The 20399-nt window shown below is 36.9% G+C and overlaps 1 protein-coding gene across 1 annotated transcript; it reads left to right on the top strand.

Moving 5' to 3' along the window:
* The first annotated feature begins 2005 nt into the window (after positions 1 to 2005).
* NSMCE3 (NSE3 homolog, SMC5-SMC6 complex component) lies at positions 2006 to 5627 on the top strand. The gene has a single exon (XM_049613981.1). It carries the CDS (start codon positions 2118 to 2120, stop codon positions 2976 to 2978), a length of 861 nt encoding a protein of 286 aa, XP_049469938.1. The 5' UTR covers positions 2006 to 2117; the 3' UTR covers positions 2979 to 5627.
* Positions 5628 to 20399: the final 14772 nt, after the last annotated feature.

Genomic DNA, 20399 nt, shown 5'->3' with positions numbered 1-20399 from the left:
ATTATTATTAGTGTTTGTGTCATTATCATCACAAGTTTTTCCTCAAACATCCATGGCTTCCCATGTCAATCTAAAATGGAGTGTGGGTCTGGGTGACTTCTCCATGTGATGCCTAAACTTCATTCTAGTATTATTGTATGTCTGTCTTTTCTCATGTGCATTCTCCTGGACACAGTGTAGGGAGGTGTTTTAACTGAAATCTTTTCTGACTTTGAGTATGACAATCTACTGAGTAAAGATGCTGCTGAAGGACACTGCAGATTTACAATGAAAATGCAGCCTAATTGTTGACAGTGGCTTTCATCTCATTTTGCACTTCTCTGTTATCTGTTGGTTGCTGATTCTTCCTCCCTTCTTTCTCTCTTTCATCTTTTTTTTTTTTTAATTCACGTTACAGCTGATTCTATTGGAGGGGACTTTTGCAGAATTTTTTATTGCAGGAGGTTTAACATGAAGCCCAAATTTGTAAGGAAAATGAAGATGAATTTTCTCATTGTAAAAAAAAAAAAAAATGAGTGCCTTGATGATATATTTGTTTTTCTTAGTAGGCTTCTGTCATTAAGATGGATGCTTGAGGATATATTGTTAGATCTTGCGTGGAACAGAGTTATTACTCATAGCTCACTGGATTTTAGCATACTTGCATCACAACATGGAGTATCATTTTACATTTAGTATTGCAGTTCCAATGCCATTATCAGATTGCATTTTCATATTGAATTACAAAAATTTTATGTTACTAACACTTAATGAAATTTTAATAAGGTTGTGTTTTGATGCTATTATTCAAATAATGTGTTTTGAATTGCTTTCCTTTGAATATATTTGCATTAAAGAGGAACTCAGTTTGATTTGGTTCTTTCAAGAGTTTTCCCACTTTCTGGGCGCTGCTTTCAATAAGATAAAGCAGGAAATTCAGTTTCTTCTCTGCAAGTCAGTAAATAGAAAAGGAACACATTTGCTAAGATCTGTAGAAGTAATGGCAGCAGACTGCAGATGGTTTGAGCTAATGAAATGACTCATGTTGGCTATTAGGGTTGCACATGATACCCCTGGGTTCTCTTTTCTTTGAGCCCTAAGGCTAATATATTAAAAATTAAGAAATTTAAGAGATTCGCATTATTGCAGTTCTTGATCAGTGATGCCCAAAATTAACTGAGAATCTCTTGAGAGAGCACGTTTCTGTTTGTAGCGTTCTTATTCATTTCTGCGAAAATTGTGGTTGTGGGCCCAACGCAATTTACGTGAGCAAGTGCTTTCCAGGAGAAATAAGCAAGAACACTTGATTGTAACGTGCTTTATGTGGTGGTTTGTCCTGGTTGTCTACCAGGGGGAGTTTGATGCATAATTATAAATACTGAAATAGCGAAAACATGGTTAAGAGTCCTGTTTACAAGGCAAGCCTGTCTTTATCAAACATTCGTTTTTAATAAACTCTTCAGGGCATTAGAGAAAAGTAACTGGTGGTAAATGTTTAGGCCGGTTTGAACCTGCACCGAGGGGTGGGGGTGGCAAAGACAAAGCAAATTAAGAGTCATCTGGGTCTTTTATTTTTTCAACGTCGCTGTATGTAGAGAGAAATGCTTTTACTTCACTTTCACACTCTTACCTTCCTCCTCCCCTTACTTTTCTCCTACATTCGTTCTTTGAGTTCCCTCCATCTGAAAATACTCGCGATTTTAAAACTCGTAATACTTCTGCAGTATTTGCCTGAGTCTGTGTGGTCCTAAAACGAGCCGCACACTTGCTTAGGAGTTTTGGTTCCTGTCCTCTATTTGGGGGCTTGGTAAGGACAACACTTTTAATTACAACAAAAGCCACTGCTGTGACTCGAGATGAAGCACAGAGACCACCCACTTCCTTCGGCCGACGCACGGCGGCAAGGCAAACGCCCCTGACGCAACGCGCAGCCCTTGTGACGCAACACGCAGTCTCCGTCGACGCAAGCGCAGTCTCCGTGATGCAACGCGCACCCACCCCCCCCCCCCCCCCCCCCCCCCCCCGGCCCCGCCCAAGGTCGCCCAGACGTGCCGTACGCCGACCCACAATTCCCGCTGCGTGCTGCTGTCTCGCCGCCGCCTCTGCCGCCGCCCGTTACGGCTCCCGCCGCTGGGGACATGTTGCAGAAACCGAGGAACCGGGGCCGCCCTAACACCCAGGCCGAGAGGGAGAGGGACTGGGGCCGCGGCGCCGCGGAGGAGGCCCCGAGCACCTCCCGCGGGGCGGGAGGCTCCCAGGAGGCCCGGGGCACGTCGTCGCAGGGCGGCCGCCGGGCTGAGGCCTCCCCCGAGGTGGGGCCCAGGTCCCAGCAGCAGCTGGAGCTGAAGGTGGCCGAGCTGGTGCAGTTCTTGCTGATTAAGGACCAGAAGAAGATCCCGATCAAGCGCACTGACATACTGAAGCACGTCATCGGGGACTATAAGGACATCTTCCCTGACCTCCTTAAACTGGCTGCCGAGCGCCTCGAGTATGTCTTCGGGTACAAGCTGGTGGAACTGGAACCCAAAAGCAATACGTACATCCTGATCAACACTCTGGAACCGGTGGAGGAGGATGCTGAGGTGAGAGGCGATCAGGGCACGCCCACCACCGGCCTCCTGATGATTGTTTTAGGTCTCATCTTTATGAAGGGCAATACCATCAAGGAAACGGAGGTCTGGGACTTCCTGCGTCGCTTGGGGGTGTACCCCACAAAGAAGCATTTAGTTTTTGGGGACCCAAAGAAACTTATTACCGAAGAATTTGTGCGACAGCGTTACCTGGAGTACCGGCGGATACCCCACACTGATCCTGTAGACTATGAATTCCAGTGGGGTCCCCGAACCAACCTGGAAACCAGCAAGATGAAAGTTCTTAAGTTTGTGGCCAAAGTCCATAATCAAGATCCCAAGGACTGGCCAGCACAGTACTGTGAGGCTTTGGCAGATGAGGAGGCCAGGGCCAGACCTGAGACAGGTGGCCCCACTCCCTCCTCTTGAAGTCTGAGAGAGAGATTTGAGCTCCAGAGGAGGTGTCAAAGGCACTGGGTGATGGGGTAGGGGGGTGGGAGGGAGCATATTTCTGTAACACTCAAATGTGTGTGGCTTTAGGATGTGTTTGCAAACTTCTGTTCTCTTTTAATATTGTAAGTTATTTGGTTCCAGCTTTTCACTTACAAAAATATTAGGAGAGGATTTTTTGTTTTAACTTGTGTTATTGTCTGTGTATTTTGGCATAAAAATTTTGCTAGCTTTATGCAAGTAATTGGAAAACTTTGCACCATGATCTGGAACAGGTGTTTAAGAAAGAACACATTGGTCAATTGCTTTGGCGCCAAGAAAGTAAAAGCAAAGTGACTACTATCTGGTGTCTTAACTACCCAGTTTGTAAGTTAAAATAAAAGCCTTTATAAATTAAAAATAAAAATGTAATTGCTTATACTTTTTTTTACCTTAAGACAGCTATTATATATTTATATATTTTCTATGTATATAAGCATTACGCATCATCTAAGCAATGTGCATATTGTATTTTCTCCAAATAATAATTTTTTATATTCATAATTCTCACCTCTGACCAACCATTTAGTTCCATTTAGGTTTTTTTTTCCTGCTATAGTTGTAATAAATACAGTATCTTTGAAGCAGTTAAGCACTGTGCATTTTTCAGTCGTGATTCATGAGATTAATTTCTTGACTCAAAACCGGCATCTTAAAAACAGGTTTTTTTCTTGCTACAGATTATTAAGGTAAAAGTGTTTTGTAGAAGTTGCTTTACTTTTGTGTGTGTATGTGCATATTGCATCACAATCTAAAATACATTTCCTACTGGATATAAAAAAGTTGATAAAACTGTTAGTGATTAACCATACTTGGGAATCTGACTACCTGGGTTTAGATACTGGTTTCACATAACTAGCTATATGAGCATGTTACTTATATACAGATGTTTCCTCACCTGTAAAACGAGCTCACGATGCCCATGTTATGTGTGGTAATGTGGTAATTTGATATTGGAAGTGTATGTCAAGTTCTTGGCACAATGCCCGGTGTGGAGGATTTTAGTTGTTAACTTTGTTCCTTAATTTTTTAAATTTGTTTTTTGTTGTTTATTTATTTATTTTGAGAGAGAGCAGGGGTGAGGCAGAGAGAGAGAGAGAGAGGGAATCCCAATTAGTCTCTGCACTGTCAGCGCAGAGCCTGACCAGGGCAGGGCTCGAACTCATGAACCTTGAGATCATGACCTGACCCGAAACCAGGAGTCAGAGGCTTAACCTGACTGAGCCACCCAGGCACCTAATATTTTAATCTTCTTGGTTTGGAGCAGTTAAATTTTTTTTTCAGGTTTTCTTTCATTATCTTCTAAATCATAGAATAGGAGTTCTGGTTCAAAAGTTACAACAATATTCTTCTAGCCTGATTCTATTGTGTGGTTTCATGGGAAAACATAACTCATGGTATATTGTGAGTATAGCCCACATAAAGTAAAACAGGACAGTTAGACCTAAGATCTCCCCTGGGCTTGAGAGCTAATTTTTTAGTGGAAAGGATATGGGTTTTGAGGTTGTCTGACAAATGGAATTTGAATTCTGGCTCATACTATGTCAGCATGGTGACTTGGGGTCGATTTTAAGTTTTCTGAATCTCAATTTATCTGTAAGATCAGAAAAACAGTAACTATATTATAGTTTGTTATATGTATTAAATGAATCTGAAGAAAAGAGCTCAGTCTCCTCTCATTCCTCCATAGCTTCTGGCAAAATGTTGTTTATATTCAGAGATTCAACAAATAATTATTCAGTGAGTGACTAAATTTAATTGTTTGGGGGGAAGGGACTACAAATTAACCCCAAAATGAGATAAGTACTTCAGTTAAAAAAAATGTGGATTTGATCAACACTGGACTAACTGCCATCTAGAAGCGTCTATGGTGGGTTTGTAGTGGTATGACAATGTGATAGGCTGATTGTTTTTTTGTTTTTTGTTTTCATTCTGTTGAATTGTAATTTGCATTTATTTCATCAATTAGAATATAACTGGTGCTTGAAGGCATTTCTCCTTGGTTTGCATTTTATTTCAGTGTATAAATTACCTTGCGACTAAGCATCCTGCTTACTGGTCCCTCACCTCACTGACTGCTTTCCTCTCTGGAGTGTTTTAACACTGGCATTTTCCTCCGTGTGTGAAAATTATCATTACCCAGCACCCACTGTCAGTTATGTCTGAGGCAGATATCTTCTCCCAACACTTTTCTATAGAGATGTTAGCCATTTACCTTTAATGAGTTACCGTTTTGTTTCAGGTTTTATTTTTTAAAGTTTTTATTTATTTATTTATTTTAAGCAATCTCTACAGCCAACATGGGGCTCAAACTCTCGATCATGGGATCAAGAGTTGAATGCTTCCAACTGAGTCAGCCAGACACCCCCATTGTAAAATATAAAACATTACAGACCAGATCAAGTCCTTAGAGGTTCTACCCTTCCCGGAGGTGTCTAAAGTTTGTGGGTATCATTCCATTGTATGATTTAACACTTTTACCATGTATGTGTATACACATGAACAATATATAGTAGTATTTTGTAAGCTTTGATGACTTCTATATGGGGTATCATACTGTACCCTTTTGCAACTTGGTGTTACAACTTACCCTGTTTTTGACATTTAGATACAAAGATCTGATTTATTCATTTTAGTTGTTCTTTCATGTGGAAAAAAAGTAACAGTTTGTTTATTCATTTCCTAATGGTTAGACCAGTTCTTTCCAATTTTTTGCTATTTGCCTGCAGTATATAGTGCTTCCTTATACATGTGAGTTTCTCTAGCCAGAAATAAATTGAGCAATCATGGGGCATTGCCAAATTGCTCTTGAACTTGTATTAAGTTACAATCCACTAACATTTTATAGTTCTTTTTCACTGACCTACCCTCCTACTTCATATGAAAATTTGTCCCTTCCAGCCGTACAGTGGGTATGTAGTGATAGTTTATTGTAGTATTAACTCGCACCTCTTATTTGCTAGTGACGTTAAGTATCTTTTGTTTGGGGTTTTTTTGCCATATTATTTTGTTTTTTTATCTGTTAGACCTGTTTTTTAATGATTTGTAAGATTTCTTTATATGTTCTGTGTATATTACTCCATTGTCATATCGTGCAAATAGCATGTCACATTTCATTTTTTCTTTTGTCATACAGATGATTTCATTTTAATGTGTCGAAATCATCAGTGTAGTGCTTTAAAAAGAAGTCTCCCTAATCCTGATAAGTGTTAAAATTAATAAGTTAAAATTAATAAGTGTTAAAATTTTTGACTTACATACACATTTTTTTTTAAGTTTATTTATTTTGAATGAGAGAGTGCACGCACTGAGTCAGGAAGGGGCAGAGAGGAGAGAGAATCGTAAGCAGGCTCTGTGGTGTCAGTGCAGAGCCCTTTGTGGGGCTTGATTTCATGAATTGTGAGATCCTGACCTGGGCTGAAATCAGGAGTCAGAGGCTCAACAGAGTCACCCAGTCACCTTACATTTATGTTTTTAATCTTTTTGTGTATCATGATTTGAGGTATGGATATAGTTTCCATATTTTTTCCTATACAGATTGCCTAGCATCAATTTCTCATAGTTTATCCTTTCCACACTGATTTATAACATGCTCTCTTATTATAAAGCCATAACTCATATAAATAAATTTATGTCTAGGACCAAATTGATTTATTTGCTATCTCTTTGCCAATGCCATGCTATTATAATTCTATAGCATCATAAAAAGGGTTTTTTTCTCCTTTTCCACTTCTTATACCTTTTATTTTAGTCTTTTTTGCACTGGCTGGAACTGCAATAAGTTTTTAAAAAAATTTTTAATGTTTTTATTTTATTTTAGAGAGACAGTGCAAGTGGGGGGAGGGGCAGAGAGAGGGAGACACAGAATCTGAAGCAGGCTCCAGGCTCTGAGCTGTAAGCGCAAAGCCCGAAGCAGGGCTTGAACTTCAGGACGGTGAGATCAACCTGAGCGGAAGGAAGTTGGATGTTTAACCGATTGAGCCACCCAGATGCCCCATGGAACTGCAATATGTTTTTGAAAAGAAGTGGCAACGTAGACTTCAAGAATGTTCCTGATTCCTTGTTCCTGATTTTAAAGGGAATCATATTTAAAGTTGTACATTAACTAGGTTTGCTTTTAATTTTTTCCCCAACAAATATCTTTAATTGTGTTTTTATATTCCCCCTTTCTAGCTTGCCTAAAGATGTTTAAAAAACTTATGCATAGCTTTTTAAATTTGTATCATGCTCTTTATTAATCTGCTAATGTGATTAAATTTTTATTTTTACTAAGTTCAGTATACTTTTTGATACAGTTTAGTGTAACAACACTGATAGGTTTTTCTGATATCTGACCATCCGGCAAATCTTCTTGTGAGTGATACATATAAAAGATAGCTTTTTATTTGCTAAAAATTTCTAAATTTTATGTCTTTGGTCGTAAGGGGAATTAGCCTGTAATTTCCCCATATTTTATTGTCGTTATTGGCTTTGAGATTACACTTATTTTAATTTTTTAATGCCCATACTTACAGAAAAGTTGCAAGTACAGTGCAAGGAATTCCACCCCCCCCCCAACTATTTGAATGCATTAGTTATCATGTTTCTTTAGTCACTTTCAATTTGCAAACAGTTCCTTAATCCTTCCTTGACTTCCATGATCTTGACACTTGAAGACTCCAGGCCGTTATTTTGTGGAACATCTGCAGTTAGGGTTTGTCTGCTATTGCTTTGTGATCAGATTTGAGTTCTGCATCTTTGGCAGGAATACCACAGAAGTGATGGCAGTGTTTTTCTTTTCGGATCCTATCAGTGGCACAAAATATCAATTTGTCCTATTATAATCTTGATCACTTTGGTTGAAGAGATTTTGTTTTTTGGGGTTTTTGTTTCTGTTTTGTTTGTTGTTTTTTCATCATTCCTCTCTACTGTGAAATTGTTTTGTTTCTCTCTATAATAAATCAGTAAGTTGTGTGGAGATACTTTGAGACTTTGTAAAATTGTATTCCTCACCAAATTTTCAGTTTATTCGTTGTCTATGTTTATCTGTATCTGTGTAGACTCATGGGTGATAATCTTGTACTATCATTATTTGATACACAAATCATCCCTGATTTGGCCAGTAATAACCTTTTTCAGCTGGCTTATGTCTTCAGCCCACCCCCATCATCGTGAGACTTCCTAACTTTCTGGATCTGTCCACTATCTACTGAAAACTGTGGGATCACATTAATAATATCATTTCCACTCTAACACCACAGTGTTTATTCTAGCTTTTCCCCTTTCTGTCTTTGTATTTATCTTCTCCAACAATGAGCAACTTAGATCCTGTTATTCTCATAATGCTTATTTGATCAATCCCCCTATAAATAACAAGTCTCCTGTTGTGGCTGCCATACCCTCCCACATGGGGATGCCCTTTGCCCCCCAGTGCTGAGCTGACATCCTGCAGGAACTACCCTTCTGGGTATGCACCCTCCTCACAATGTTTGAGCTCTGGCTCCCTCCTGGGGCTTTTGCCTTTCTCCTCCCATATATGTATCTTGCTCTGTTACGCTTCATGGCTTTAGCACTGAATTGCCCAGGAAATAGGAAATATTATTCTGTTCTCATAAATGAGTTGGGCTGCTTTTCTTTTGCCATATTATATAAGGATTCCATGTTTTTTAAGGTTTTGAAGAAATCCACCTGTAAAATTCTCTGGGCCTGGTGTTTTTGCTGGGTAGATTTTTAACTACTGCTTTTATTTCATTAATAGGATGTTGAAGTTTTCTCTTCAAATTACTTCTGGTCACTTGTATTTTCTAGAAAGTGTTTTCATCAGTTTTCTGATGTATTAATATAGAGTTGTTCTTAGTATTTTCCTTTCATTTAAAAATAATTTTATTACATCTTCTCTTAATATCCACTTTTGCATTCTCAGAATTATTTTTGCTTTCACTCTTCTTTTCTCCCCGCACCCCACCCCCCTGCCCAAAGCCAGTTTTGCCAGGAGTTTTGGTTATCTGGGGTCCACTGAGATTTCATATGAATTCTAGTAAGGGTTTTTTATGTTGATTTATTTTTGAGAGAGAGAGAGAGAGAGAGAGAGAGAATGGGTGCATGAGCATGAGTGTGGGAGAGGCAGAGAGAGAGGTAGAGAATCCCAAGCAGGCTCCACACTGTGAGTGCAGAGCCCGACATGGGGGCTTGAACTCACAAACCGTGAGATCATGACCTGAACCGAAACCAAGGGTCAGATGCTTAACCAACTGAGCCACTCAGCTGCCCCAATTTTAGTGTTTTTGAAAGAACATAAATTCTTGGTTTATGTCAGCACATGGCTTTACTTTTAGCATGTAAATAAAACATTTTCATTTATTCCATAACTATATAGAGAATTGTCAAGTGTTCTAAGGATCCTATTATTATGAATATGTGATGAGAAAAATAGGATTTTTAATTATTTCCTTTCCATTTAGTGAACAGAACATGTATTGAATTGGCCATCTTGTGGCTCCATTGTAGTTTATCCAACCTCGGGATACTCCAGAGTTCCTGAATGTCAAAATCATGTTCTCTGGTTATAAATTGACAAGTCCTAAGGGTAGTCAGGGGGAATACAGTGGGCTTCCATACACATTTGTTTTCTTTGTTCTGATTTATATGGGAGGAAGCAGATTTGAAAAAGTTTAAGTGTTATACCATATGAAGAAATGACATAGAAACTTCTATAGAGTTACTGTAATGACACAGCTGATATCTAAAGATGAATTGGAAGTGAAATTTAAAGGAAAAAGATGGTCTTTTAGGGTAACAGAACAGCACAGTGACTTCATTGGCAAATCATTTTTCATGGTAGTTACTTCATTTTGTACACTTGTGAGCTTTTCTTGTTTTCTCACTGGGAAATAGCAAGCTTACACAAGTACCCTATAAAACTTAAAAATGCATTTTCCTTATTTGGCAAATTAGATTCTCATTTTAGCCATTTTTTTTAAAGTAACAAATGTGTCATTGTTTCTTGCCCTTATATAGGAGATGTTATAGTTAAAGTAATCAGCCATGTTATGGGCTTTGTGGAGGTAGCACTGATTCCTAATTACTGGGCTGTAATTCTTAAGAGAAATTACTGAGTTTATGACAACTGTAGCCATCATTTGTTGGATTTTTCCCCATGTGCTGCCCTGCATTTGCATTTAGCCCATTACATACTCAGACCCACTTACCTATCTCGTTTACTAATACGTGATGCATTTTGTTTCATAAGTTATGCTTTAAAGGACTAATTAGCTCTTATAGTTTCAAAAAAATTTTCATTGTTAGATCAATAATCTGCCTGAATACTCAGATCCCTGTTAACAACTTAATTTTTCTGTCTTGGTCTCAGATATTCAAAATTGTTTTCCTATTCTAGGGCCAAAGTTCGTGGAATTTTAAATTATTCTGCCACAAAGTATCCATAGCTCTGTGGTCACGAAAATGTGTGTTCATTGCTTGCTTGAGATTGGACTGAAAGTTTTGAAAATCTAAGTAGAAGAGTTTTATATGGACTAGAATTATATCTTGATATCCATGTTTAAAAACTAATTTGGGGGGAGCCTGGGTGGCTCAGTCGGTTGAGCGCCGACTTAGGCTCAGGTCACGATCTCGCAGTCCGTGAGTTCGAGCCCCGCATCGGGCCCCTGTGCTGACTGACAGCTCAGAGCCCTGAGCCTGTTTCAGATTCTGTGTCTCCCTCTCTCTGACCCTCCCCCATTCATGCTCTGTCTCTCTCTGTCTCAAAAATAAATAAACGTTAAAAAAAATTTTTTTTTTAACTAATTTGGTTCTGTACTAATGCTTGGAATTGGGTCTAGGAGAGCCACTGCAGCAGTACTGATCTTTGAAGATGTAAAGGTAAAGACAAAGGACCTTTCCCAGGTGAAAGACATTCCCTAAAAAATTCCAGATTGTGGGCAGAGTCTGGGTGATTTAATTGGATCTTGACTAGAGAGGAGAATGTGCATCTATCCATTTTGGCATCCACACCACTTTTTACAGCTTCTGGCCCCTGGTGGAGGCTCAAAATATGCTGAATCAGTTAATGAATGAATGGTCCATTAGTCCTTACTTGCGTAGTCATATTAATAACAGCTGACATTTAGTAATCTTGTTCTCTGCTTGCCATTTACGCAGTAAGTGTTTGATGAACTGTCAAGCTGATCCTCAGTGACATTGTTTTCTCCTCCTTACTTCTTGCAGATACTTGTTTTCATTTTGATCATTGTGCAAGAGCTGCTTATGTATTTCCTCACCATAACCTTTCTTGTACTTATTCAGTAAATATTTTTCAACACCTCCTGTGTATCAGTCACTGAGAATGCAGTTGTGGGCAGGATACACACGATCTCCGCTTCTGTAAATCCAGCCTCATCTACAGGGATCAATGAAGGCTTCTCAGAAGAGGTCAATATCATATGATGGCTGAGGGATGAGTAAGAATTAAGTGAAGGAACCAAAAGGGTAAAGCAGCATGTTTTGGGAAAAGAAAATAACATGAACAGAAACTTAAAGAATTCCTGGAATTAAAAGACCCTCACTAGGCAGGGACAGCTGGAGACAGGCTGAGGAAATAGGCAAAGGCCAGGTCAGCCATTTATAAGGTTTGTCAAGTTTTGGAAATCCAAGCCAAGGAGTTTTATTAAGGCAAGGAGATGCTACTGAAGAGTTTTAAGCAGAGGAGTGATGTCATTCATTCATTCATTCATTCACTTATCCAACAAATATATATTAAATGCCTAGCTGGGCTCTTGGGCTAACCAGTAAATAAAATACATCCCTGCTCTTGATAATCCGTTTATATTTTAGTAAGATAATGCCAGTCCCAGACTCAAGGAAGTCAAGACTGGAGGCAGGAAGAACAAAGAAAAGCCATCCATGGAGAAGATGGTGATCATTGAAATTATAGAGTGGCACCAGTAGGGGTGGAGAGAAATTTCTTATGTAGAATTAGTAGGACTTGCTGATTTATTAGATGTGGTCAGAGTAAGGGAGGGTGAGTGGAAAATGTCTCATGGCTCTAATGTGGGAAATTAAGGAGGATGGTGATGCTAATAGTTGAACAGCATTTCAGGAAGATCTTCCTGGGTTTGATTTTCTATGCTAAGTGAGTATGAGGAGCCTCTGAGGTACACAGGTAGAATGTTGAACAGACAATTATGTATATAATTGTACAATAGGTCTGGGAGGGAGACAAAAATAAGAACCATACATCATGTTCTTAGATAAAGTAACAGAGGGGATTTACAGTATAAAAACAATATACGGATGTTGTGGTTATTGGGGATGTTCACAAATAAGTTATTTCCTTTCAGGGCATTTGGTAGGACTGTATTTCTTCATCCCATTGGATGTTGAGTGTGGCCATGTGGCTTCTTTGGCCACTGAAATGTGAACAGATCTTGCATGTGACACCTCCAGGCAAGAACTTTAAGTTCTATAGCTGAAATGATTGTAGGAGCATCACTGAACTGAAGCCTTCACTGACTTGAGTGCCTGGGTGAATTTGGGGCAAAACCTACTTGACCTGTTTTGGCCATATAATGCGAGCAAAAAATACACTTCTGTTGTGTTAGGCCACTGAGATTTTAGAGTTATTTTTAACCTATCCTATCCTGATTGATCCAGAAATTGATCCAGAAATCCCACCCTGATACACAGGAGATTGGAAAATGACCATACATGTTATATAATGGAAAAGCATTTGATAAAAGTGACTTTTGTGGCAACTTGAAGAAGCAGGCCATGCACCTAATGAACATATAACTCTAAAATTAAAGAAGAGAACCCTGAAATGACCATATACCTCTAAAATTAGAGAACAGAACCCTGGAAGTGTGAACGTTGGTGCCTGTGACTGCATCTAGAAAAACTGTCAGGAAAGAGATGAAATTGGAAAACACTTGGTTGGTATGTATTCAGTGATAAATAGAATAGAGAGAATCCAGAAGTGTATAGATATGCAAGTGCTTCTGAATCCCCAACCAATAAAAAATAAAAATAAGAGACAACAGTGAATTAAGCCACATTCTTGAGGCAAAGATCAAATACATGGTATAGTTGTCATTCCCATTGTCAAAATATGGGAATGTATTAAAGTGGTTTAGGATAAAGGCTTAACTATGAGTTGGATGTCCAATATTTTAAAAAGAACAAGATGAGAGAAAATAATTTAAATGTGGTCTGTCCACCAAAAGCATGAAGACCGGAAGTACACAATCAAGTAGAGAAAGAGGAACATGATGGGAATGTATATATATACATACATATATATGTATATATATATATATACATATATATGTGTGTGTATCAAATAACATTTCATATATTTTGATATATATATCAAAAATATATATAGCAATACATTATACACACACACACACACACACACACACACACACATGCATGCAAATCTAAAATGTATGCCTAATGCCTAGAAAAGAAGTATACAGGTATGGCTGTTGACACATGGCACCAAATAAAATCAAATTGTATTTAGATATTTGACCTGTCAAAGAAACCCTGGCCTGAATTTGCAAAAGTTGATGACTATTTGAGGCTTAAAATAACCCTTAGATCCCCACCTTTTGTGAGCCAATGCCTATAGTCCATGTGGCCCAGAAGGGTACTGGAAAAGATAGAACCCCAGAGTGGAGTCAAGGTATACAGTTTCAAAATAAATGTCATTACTTTATTTACATAAAAATGATTAAAATCTTATTTTTTTCACCATGGCCAAGTGGGATTTATTCCTAAAATGCAAGGATGATTAAACACATGAAAAGCAGTGTAATATGCCACATTAACAGAATGATTTGAAGAAAAACAAAGCTTGGGGACGCCTGGGTAGCTCAGTCAGTTAAGCGTCCAACTTTGGCTCAGGTCATGATCTCGCATTTTGTGAGTTTGAATCCTGCGTCGGGCTCTGTGCTGACAGCTCAGAGCCTGGAGCCTGCTTCAGATTCTGTGTCTCCCTCTCTCTCTCTGGCCCTCCCTCATTCACACTCTGTCTCTCTCTGTCTCAAAAATAAACATTAAAAAAATGTGAAAAAAGTTAAACAAAAAACAAAGATTGATTATCTTAGTTGATAGAGAAAAAACATTTGAAAATTCAACAACCTTTCACTATAAAAACACTTAAAAAACTAGAAATAGAAGAAAACCTTTTAGCATAATAAAGCCAGTATAAAAAAAAAAAAAACACCCACAGGTGACCTCACACTTAATGGTGAAACACTGAAAGCTTTCCAAGATCAGTAATAAGACAAGGATGACCACATTCACCACTATGATTGAGCACAGTATTGGAAATTCTAGCCAGTTAGGCAAGAAAATGAAATAAAATATATTCACACTGAGAAGGAATAAGTAAAATCATCTCTGTTACAGACGTAGATGTATCTTATATGTAGAATTGTAAAGGTTCCACTAAAAAACTCTTTGAATAAATGAATTCAGCACAGTTGCAGGATACAAAATCAAAGTGCAGCAATTGGTTGCAATTTTATACAACAGTTAACAATCTAAAAGGGGAGTTAGAATAACAATTTCATTTACAATAACACACAAAAAAGTACTTTAACCAAGTGCATGGAAGACTGCAGACTAAAGATGATAAATTTATTGTTGAAAGAAATTAAGGGATACATAAATACATGGAAAGACATCCCATGTTCATGGATTAGAAGACTAAATATTTTGAGATGTCAGTGGTGCCAGAAGTAATCTGTGGATCCTATGTCACCCATATCAAAATCCCAACATGTTTTTCAGAAATAGAAAAACTCATCCTAATATTCATATGGAATCTTAAGCAATCTCCCCAATAACCAAAACATCCTTAAAAAGAGCAAAGGTGGAGGATTCACCCTTCTGATTTCAAAGCTTTTGAAGCAATGTTAATCAAAACTGCATGGTACTGTCATTAATGACAGACATGTAGACCAATGGAATAGAATACAAAGCCAAGAAATAAACCCTCACATATATGGTCAAATGATTTTGGACAAGGGTGCCAAGACCATTCAATGGGAAAAAGACAGCCTTTGCAACAAAGGGTGCCAGAAAACTGTATATCCACATAGAAAAGAATGAAGTTGGATCCTTACCTTACACTGTATATAAAAAATAGCTTACAGTGGATTAGAGACCCAAACATAAGCACTAATAATATATAACTCTTAGAATAAAACATAGAAATCTTTATGACATTGGATTTGGCAATGATTTTTTGGATATGGCAAGCAACAAAGCAAAAATAAATAAATGGGACTTTATCAAAATTTAAAACTTTTGTGCATCAAAGGAAAATCAACAGACTGAAAAAGCCCTCAGAATGAGAGAAAATTTTTGAAAATCACATATATGATAGAGGATTAATATCTAAAATGTATAAAATTAGTATTCAGAATATATAAAGAACTCTCACAACTCAATAACCCCACATAAATCACCCCAAGTAACCCAGTTGCAACAATGGACAAAGGACCTGAATGTATACCTCCAAAGACTTCCAAAGAAGATATGCAAATGACAAGCACCTGAAAAGATGCTCAATATCACTAATCAATTAGGAAGATGTAAACCAAACCACATAAGATACCATTTCACATCTATTTGAATGACTTTTATTAAAAAAACAGAAAATACAAGTGTTGATGAGAATGTGGGGGAAAAGCAGAACCTTTGCACATTGTGCATTGGAATGTAAAATGGTTGTAGCCATTCTGGAAAACAGTATGGTGTTCTCCCCAAAAATTAAACATATAATTACCATATATGATCTAGCGCTTCCACATCTGGGTATATAGCCAAAAGAACTGAAAGCAGTCACTTGAACAGATATTTGTACACCTATATTTATAGTAGCATCATTTACAATAGCCAAAAGTGGAAGTAACCCAATTGTCCTATGGCAGATGAAAAGGTAAAGGAAATGTGGTATATGCATAGAATACAATGTTGCTCAGCCTTAAAAATAGAAGGAGGGGTGCCTGGGTGGCTCAGTTGGTTGAGTGACTGATTGCAGCTCATCATGATCTCACCATTTGTGAGCTCGAGCCCTGCATCAGGCTCTCTGCCGTCAGCGTGAAACCTGCTTCAGATCTTGTCTCCCTCTCTCTCTGCCCCTCCCCTACTCATGGGCAGGTGCTCTGCTCTCTCTCTTTCAAAAATAAATAAACATTAAAAAAAAAAGGAAATTCTGACATGTGCTACCCTGTGGATGAAACTTGAAGACGTTATGCTAAGTGCAATAAGCAAACACAAAAGAAAAAATTCTGTATGATCCCACTTATATGAGATCCCTAGAGTGGTCACATTCATAAAGATAGAATGCAAAACAATGGTTGCCAGGTTCTGAGAGGAAGAGTGAATGAGGAGTTATTGTTTAACAACTATGGAGTTTCAGTCTGGGAAGATGAAAAAGATCTGGAGATGGACGGTGGTGATGGCTGCACAACGATATGAACTTAATGCCACTGAACTGTATGCCAAAAAATCATTAAAATGGTACATTTCATGTTATGTACACTTAATCACAATAAAATAAATAATTAAAGCATGGTAAATTTTTTTTGTATGTGTTTTACTGCCATTTTTTAAAAGAGTAAACATGAAAAAAAATCTTATCTGGTTTTTTTTTGTTTTTTTTTTTTTTTACTTCGTAGCATCATCTATATAGTTGAGCACTTCCTGTGTCTCAAAATAGCCTCTTTTCTTGGCTTCTGTGTAGATTGCTGTCCCAATGTTTTCAATAATAATTTTTGAGCTCAGTTTTGAAACTTTTCAGGCCAGTTTATCTATAAATGATTTGAATGATATTATGGTACTGTTGTGACATCTAATATAGAAAATTAATGCTGCCTATTCTGTGAAGTTAAACCTTCCCAGGGGATGCTGTAAGAATCCATAGCTACTAGAATCATTGCAGAAATATTATTAACATGAACTTGAAATATTTCCTAAATTAACAAAACATCCTCTTTTTTTTTTCTATCCTGTATATGTATTTTAAACGAAAAATAGGGGTGCCTGGATGGCTCAGTTGGTTTGGCGACTGACTTCGGCTCAGGTCATGATCTCATGACTTGTGAGTTCAAGCCCCGTGTCGGGCTCTGTGCTGACAGGTCAGAGCCTGGAGCCTGCTTCAGATTCTGTGTCTTCCTCTCTCTCCTCTCCTCCTCCCACCTTGTGTTCTATCAAAAATAAATAAACATTAAAAAAAATTTTTTTAAGGAAAAATAAATTTTGCTACATTTGGTGGAAATACTACATTTATGGGTAATGAATGGCAATAATGATTTTTTTCTATATTTAATTTAGCCAAAACTTTTTAGGTACTAATAAAATATTAAGACTTTTTCACTTTTATATGTTGCTGGTAGGGATAAAAAATGGTACCACTTCTGTGTTGGAGAATTTGGCAGTGTCTAGCAAAATTAAATATTTATCTTTTGATGCAACAATCCTACTTCTAAGAATATATCCCAAAGTCATACTGCAATCATTTAAAAGATGTATGAATATGGCTGTTTATTGCAACACTATAGTAAAAAATAAAAGACCAAAACAACTCAAATGTCCATCAATAGGAACCTGGTTGAATAAACTGTGGTATATCTGAGCAATGAAGTACTAAACAACTATAAGAAGGAATAAGTATTTCTATGTATGCCTATTAAGTGTTCTTCACTGTACTGGGTCAAAAAAAAAGTAGATAGAGAAAATATTTATAGTATGCTATTATTTATTTACCTTTACTAAAAACCAAATAATGGAAGGATTAAATTTAAAAATAAATGGTTACCTATAGAAGAAAGGAGGGGGAACATAATGGAGATGATAGAATAAAAACTAGACTTTTTTGAGACTTCTTTTATGGATATGACTTCGGAATCCTTTTATACAATTCCAAACAAAGCTAAACTTAAAAAAAAAATCCCTAACAATAAAAAATGAAACCAATGAATCTGGGTTCCCAGTCAGTAGCATAACCACACATAAAGGAACCATGGTGACTCTATCACACCATAATTTGACTATTTTTTCTTGGTACAATCTACTCTAAGGATAGAAAGAAAAATCTTAAACTGTTTTCAATAATCATGTTTTTGGTGCTAGTATTAGCATTGTTATTTTGAGACTGTTGTGTGGATATCACGAGATTAAATCAGATGGATAATTGTAATGAGAAATAAGGTTTTTGTCATGGCTGAAAGGAAATAGAGATATCAGGTTGATAGAATTAAGAAAAAACCCCGTAGTTTTGAATTTGAATCAGAGACATTAGTATGATCTTATAATATATTGTATCTAACAACTGAAAATATTTAAAACTATGACCAAGTGGCAAGGATACTTCTGGCATGAAGAGTGTGGTATCTAAATACCATTCTCAGTGAAAGGAACCAAGACGTACTGTAGAAATTGCTGATTCCAGGTCTGGGGCAGGGGATACGTATGATGATTCTGGAACATCTTGTCATAGATTTCTTGAAAGCAGGAAAACTTTCAAAGTCTACTAGAATTGTGTCAACCTGAATTGACTCTATCTTGTTAATGACTCCAGTGAATGAAATATATCAAATTTGTTTGTTTTGGGCTCATAACAAATCAAACACACACAACCCCTAAACAAACAGTACCTTTGGAGGATGCCAAAGACCGAACTAATTTTTTTTTAATAAACATATATCAAAGATTATATTTGACTCGTTATTTAATGAGGGAACCAGTAAAATTAACAACCAGTTCCAAGGATAATTCAAGCTATGTGCACACATAGGCCACCAGCAATGCTGAAATAAATTTACAAATAGATGTGAAAATGGTCAGCACCCATGGGATGGTGATCATTGCATTCTACCAGACGAAATTCGTTTATATTTATATTATCAAAAATAATTTACATTACTAGTCTTATTCTGTAATTTAGAGTTGTAAAATAGCTTAAAGACAATGAAAGGCACAAATAACTCAAAAGAGTGCACTAGACAGGATATCCAGTATTTTTTTCCCATTTCAAAGTCTTTAACAAGTTTTCGTGACACTCTCTCCCCTCTTGATCATATTAATATTAAAGATTATTCTTGATTACAAGAAAAATTTTGTTGAAAGTTTTGTTTCATTAGAGTTAGCCTGATTATTTATATAGGTGCAGCAAGAATATTAACTAACCATTATAGGCCCAAGTTTATTTAGTAAATATAGCACCATATCAACTAATTATTTTGAAATCTGGAAAATAAAGAATTGACCATGCATCCTGGTTTTCCTATATGAACTGTACTCTAGAGTGACAAAACAATTGATGAGGAAAAGTATTCTATATACTGATCCCTGGGAATAAAGAAAGAAGAAATGATGGCATTATACATAGCGTTTTGGAAACACTAACAATTTAATGATCTAAGCAATCATTAAGAATGGCTGTCAACATCATAGAGAGACACATTATTTACCTTCTATTAGTCTGAATGTTATCAAATCTCTGTGTGTAACCACCAAATTACAAGATATCCAGAGGATATGGAAATTTTAACTAATAGGAGGAGACAATCAGCAAAGTTAGGCTGTAGAAAACTCTATGGGACAAATAAACTAGTTTCTTCAATAACTTTCTTGGAAGAAAAAAATACAATGGAGGGGAAAACCCATAAATGAAAAAAAAATATCTTAAGATTTAGAACAATTAGTTTCACTTATGGAATTCCTTTGTATCCTGTGTAAACTGATTCAAAATAAGATAATTAAGGAAACGTGAACTGTGAACATTTGATATTAATGAATGATTAATTTTTCTAGAGGTGATGACATTATTTGGGTTATGTTTTCAAAACCAATCTTATTTTAGAAATATTCACTGCCATATTTAAGGATGAAATCATACAGTGTCTGATATTTACTGCAAAGTAATCTAGAGTGGAGAGGGTATAAATGAAATGCAACAGACCATTTGGTTAGTTGTTGAGTCTGGGTGATAGGTATGTGGGACTTGATTAAACTGTCTTCTCTGGTTTTACATCAGTGGGAAGTTTTCCACAAAGAAGTTAAAAGAAATAAATTTAAAGGCCTTCTAATAAACAAACTCCTTCCATTGGTTTTCTTTAGTAATTTCTAACTTGTTGTTTAGAATCTAGACTGTATAAAACTATTTTGTAGTTTTATAGTATTTTCAAGTTTAGCCTCTAAGATATTTTACAATGTAATTCAAATTAAAAAATAATACTGCCCTTTAAAAAATATAACTGTTATTCATACAGTTTTTTGATCAACTGAAAGCTTTTTTAAAGCCAAATCACTTTTCCTTCAAACTTCTCCAAGTGAATAATCAATTTTTTGTTTGGTTTGTTTCCAGATAAC

The sequence above is a fragment of the Panthera uncia genome (genome assembly GCF_023721935.1).
Source record: "Panthera uncia isolate 11264 chromosome B3 unlocalized genomic scaffold, Puncia_PCG_1.0 HiC_scaffold_1, whole genome shotgun sequence".
Classification (NCBI taxonomy): domain Eukaryota; kingdom Metazoa; phylum Chordata; class Mammalia; order Carnivora; family Felidae; genus Panthera; species Panthera uncia.
This window is presented reverse-complemented; position numbering and strand designations above follow the sequence as displayed.

Excerpts from the sequence above, each read along its gene's own strand:
- NSMCE3 (XM_049613981.1), top strand. The coding sequence starts at position 2,118 with ATGTTGCAGAAACCGAGGAACCGGGGCCGCCCTAACACCCAGGCCGAG.